Genomic DNA, 4,680 nt, shown 5'->3' with positions numbered 1-4,680 from the left:
AGACAAAGTTTCTGTGTGCCCATTTACTGAGGTAGGTCTGTCCAGTTACTGTGAGACAAAGTTTCTGTGTGCCCATTTACTGAGGTAGGTCTGTCCAGTTACTGTGAGACAAAGTTTCTGTGTGCCCATTAACTGAGGTAGGTCTGTCCAGTTTCTGTTAGACAAAGTTTCTGTGTGCCCATTTACTGAGGTAGGTCTGTCCTGTTACTGTAAGACACTCAAGTCAGTTAACTGCTTTTGAAAACCACTTCTTTAATTGGTAAGGTTTACTAGCATTATAGTTGTTGATGAGTCTCATATATATTGAATTCTGTAATATTTTCAGAGTTATTGCCCTTTGTGTATTGGAATAATTACATGTTTGTTTGGCATTATGATCTCCCATTTATAATTTGTTGTCGACATTAAACAATTGTGATAAATTATCATGAAACATTTTACTTTGCAGAGTTGCAGACAGGCAAAGTGTCAACAAGATGTCGTTCCACAACCTAGCTATAGTGTATGGGCCAACTTTGATGTGGAAGGAGATGGACACCAACTTCATGGCTCACATGGTGCTGCAGAGCCAGATCGTGGAGTTTGTCTTACTGGAATATAAAAACATATTTAAATGATTTATAGATACCGACCTGATTTGAAATTATCACCTGTCAATGGAACTCGTACTGGTGAAATTTGGTATTTTTTCCTGGAGTGCAATTATCAAGTAGAGTGATCTCCCTTGGACTGTAGTTAGACTGTGAAGTGAGATGTTTCCACTAACAACACTGAGTGACCGATTATGCTTTCTACAACAAGGAATAACCTTGAAGCAACCTTGAAGTGAATATATCTTTTGTTGGATTAAATTCTTATCAACACCTACTACTTGGTGATACGAGATTTAGCTCACTGTCATGATTCTGTTATAAGCTCTTGAACCTGTACAAACAGAAATGGATTTCTTCTAATCAAAGAAGTGGAAATATATTGAAGCATAATTTTTCAAAAGTTTTGATGCCTTAAATGTTATTGCGATTGTAAAAAGTCACAAGTAAGCCTGATCATGTGTTGGAGTGAAAAGACAGTTTCCATTTGGCAAAGCATTTCAGGATGAGTGCGATCAAGATGGAATTAGCCAGAGGATAGAATTAAATCATCGAGAAATTAGTTAGTGTGACAAATATGATGACAGTTGTAAGATGAACGAATCTTGCTGATATGTTGGACAGGAAATGACATCGTGTAGTACATGTATCGACCCTGTCAGCATGGTAACACATTGTACAGTGTTGTATAAGACAGGTGATTTACCCGTAACTATATTCAATAGCATTAATAATGAAACAGTCGACCTGCGATGTCTTGTTTCAAGTTGACCATTCCCTTATTTATTTTTATGTCTTTCATCTACAAAAGAAATTTTGCAAATATGGCATTTTCAATTTTGTCTACAAATCAAAGTTTTGCATGTTTTTTTCTTCATTCATAGACACCTTAATGATATAGATATTTAAAAGATATATATATATAAATATGGTGAGATGACTTTTCCACTTAGTATACAATGTATTTTGTAAAAAAAAAATGTGCTCAAAACAAACATTTTTTTTTGTCTTAGAATGAATTACAAAAATAAAACTTCGCTCACAGTTTGTAAGATAAACTCAAGGAATACAATCTTAAAACAATTGTTTAGCAGGGCAGGAATATTACAGTTGACAATATAGCTATATCACAACAGCATTTGCATTTTTGATATCAACAATCAAATAAAGGTGAGACTTGCTCTTACAAGATTTCATTGTCCATTAATAATATTGTTCAATTTGTGTATAAAGATGCATTTAGTTGTTCGTTTATACATATTTCTTACGATATCATGTTTGTAATGTATTGTGCTTACAATTGGACGGCGGTTTGGCTTTCGACTTATTCATGGCTTAAAAAAATAATCAGATATTATCTGTAAAAAGGGGAAGAACCAGTCACAACAAGCTTAACTCATTCACCCCTGAAAACACATTTGAACTCTTCCAATTCAAAGGTTGGAATAGTTCATTATGAAATTTCAGGGGTGAATGAGTTAAGTGTCACAGGTTAGTAGGAACTTAATCTATTTGTCCGAATAGTCACCGCTCGGTGCGGGGCTTCAAGACTCTTTTCAACAACACTTTTTGCCTAAGAATGTTTTCTGTAAATAACTGCTCCTCAGACCCTAGCTGTTCCGTCTGATAGAGAGTAGATCAGACTAAAACTGCTGATAGTTAAGATTTCACTTGTGATAGAAAGTTGTTAGTTCAGACCCTAGCTATTACTTCTGATAGAGAGTGGATCAGACTAAAACTCCTGATAGTTATTTATATAAGATTTCACTTGTGGTAGAAAGTTGTTAGTTCAGACCCTAGCTATTACTTCTGATAGAGAGTAGATCAGACTAAAACTGCTGATAGTTAAGATTTCACTTGTGATAGAACGTTGTTAGTTCAGACCCTAGCTATTACTTCTGATAGGGAGTAGATCAGACTAAAAACTCCTGATAGTTATTTATATAAGATTTCACTTGTGATAGAAAGTTGGTTCAGACTCTATAAGTTCTAATAGAGAGTCGGTGTCCCAGACTATGAGTAGGTCTTCCCTAATTTAAACCTCAGACAATTGTTTAAGTTAAAAGTTGCGAAAGTTAGATCCCACCAAATGGAAGTGCTTTGCAGAATAATACCAAGCTCAAATGGCATATACCTTGCACTATGTCCCTGGTATACTAGTGGTCCACCAGTTTTACTTGTCATCACTCTCAGTGTTATAGCCATATGTTTTTTGTGTTCATTCATGAATAGCTTTCATTTTACAATATATGATACACATATATATATACACCAGTAATCAATTCATTTTTCACAACTGTGAAATAATTTTTACAAATTCAATTTTTCACAGGAAGAATCGCAAATGTAATTAATGCCTACACAGTGGAATTTTGTTGATTTTTGTTGATCTGGGCCTGGGTCATCAAGAAATCTCCCTTTCTGGACCATATTTTTGGAAAACCTGTACTTAAAAACAGGGGGCAACTCTTGTTTCTTCAATTTGAATGGGTGAGAAACAATAATAGCTGACTAACATAGATTCACCGTGTACAGAGGTGGGTCGACAAAGCCTGATGGTGTATAAAGGCGTGATCATAAAGTGTGCCACATCTTGTCCGAGTCTTCATCATATTGTTTGTCACATGTTTCATTTATTCGGCCTTGATTTTAATGTCATGTTACAGAGTAGATTTATTGCACTTTGTGTGATAACTTTCTTCAGGTCAATTTGCATGGAGCATCAACCACGAAGTCCAGAGTCTGTATTCATGAAAGACGTTCTCATGCTCAAGCGCAAATTTTGTGCTCATGTCTCATTTCTTGTTTCATTAATTAATTAATAATAAAATCTTATTCTGTTAATGATATGGAGGAAAAATTGAAGAGTCTTAAAGCCAAATACTGTTTTCAATGTTTACATTTGACTTTTTGATCGTTTGACATGATTTAAGTGAGTTACAAGAAAGTAGGTTTGAGCACAAAATCTGTGCTTGAGCATGGGAACAGTTTCACGAATACGAGCCCAGGATCTATGACATAAGACATGTCGAGTGAAATGCAAATTGATATCCTCACAAGTAAGCAAAGAATGGAATGGTTAGTTTGGGGAATTAGGTTCACACATATTACATAATCTAAAGTAATATCATGTAAGTTATATATAGATATTGTCACAATTTTTTCTGTACTTGTTATACAGGTACTGGCTTGTTGGAAGCATCAGTGTGGTGATACTTAGTTTTAAGAACATAATCATTATTAAAGTGTTGTTTATACACTAAGGATGACCATATATGGTGTTATATCATCAGGATGACCATATATGGTGTTATATCATCAGGATTACCATATATGGTGTTATATCATCAGGGTGACCATATATGGTGTTGTATCAAGGATGACCATGTATGGTGTTGTATCAATAGGATGACCATATATGGTGTTATATCATCAGGATGACCATATATGGTGTTATATCATCAGGATGACCATATATGGTGTTGTATCAATAGGATGACCGTATATGGTAAAGGTAAACTATCGTTGTATCTTACTGTACAAATGTGCACCACATTGATCATTGTAAATGAATTATTTTACAGAACTGCCAAAGTTTTTGTCCTTGTTCCTGTAATTAGGATCATTTGTCGTGGGGTATGAGAATGTTATACATATGTAAATTTAACATGTATTCATATTAAACTTAACCTTGTCTTTCACTAGGGATTTGTAGTATTCATATCTCAAATTAGAGGACATATATATAAAGTATGGTGGTTTTATTACCTGACGATACCAACAATTTTTTTATTATATTTATTGGTCATGAGTTATCTGTAGTTTTTTTTCTCTCCAAATATTGTAACTTACAAGGACATTTCTATTTAAGTGGTTAATGTACTTTCTTTCTCTCGATCTCTCTTTTATAAATAATTTTTAATATAATATACATTGAGATAAATTTATATTTCAGATGTTCCTAGGTTTCAAGTCATTAAAATACCATACTGATATCTATAAAATTAACAGCAACCATGTTAACAGTTACATGATGTTGACATTTCACATGTTAACATTTACATGATGCTGACATTTCACATGTTAACAG

At 33.9% G+C, this 4,680-nt stretch overlaps 1 protein-coding gene across 8 annotated transcripts in view; it reads left to right on the top strand.

The window, feature by feature from the left end:
• LOC110465009 (rho GTPase-activating protein 15-like) overlaps window positions 1-1,492 on the top strand; it is a 58,774-nt gene extending 57,282 nt beyond the window's left edge. For all 8 annotated transcript variants that reach the window (XM_021520557.1, XM_021520556.1, XM_021520553.1 and 5 more), the window contains one exon: window positions 449-1,492. In XM_021520557.1, the coding sequence (XP_021376232.1) occupies window positions 449-617 (169 nt within the window). In that variant the 3' untranslated portion in view covers window positions 618-1,492. The remainder of the gene's footprint in view (window positions 1-448) is intronic.
• The last annotated feature ends 3,188 nt before the right edge of the window (window positions 1,493-4,680 follow it).

This window comes from Mizuhopecten yessoensis, unplaced genomic scaffold, assembly GCF_002113885.1.
Source record: "Mizuhopecten yessoensis strain PY_sf001 unplaced genomic scaffold, ASM211388v2 scaffold11047, whole genome shotgun sequence".
Classification (NCBI taxonomy): domain Eukaryota; kingdom Metazoa; phylum Mollusca; class Bivalvia; order Pectinida; family Pectinidae; genus Mizuhopecten; species Mizuhopecten yessoensis.
The sequence above is the reverse complement of the archived record's forward strand: the minus strand, read 5'-3'. Positions and strand labels throughout refer to the sequence as shown.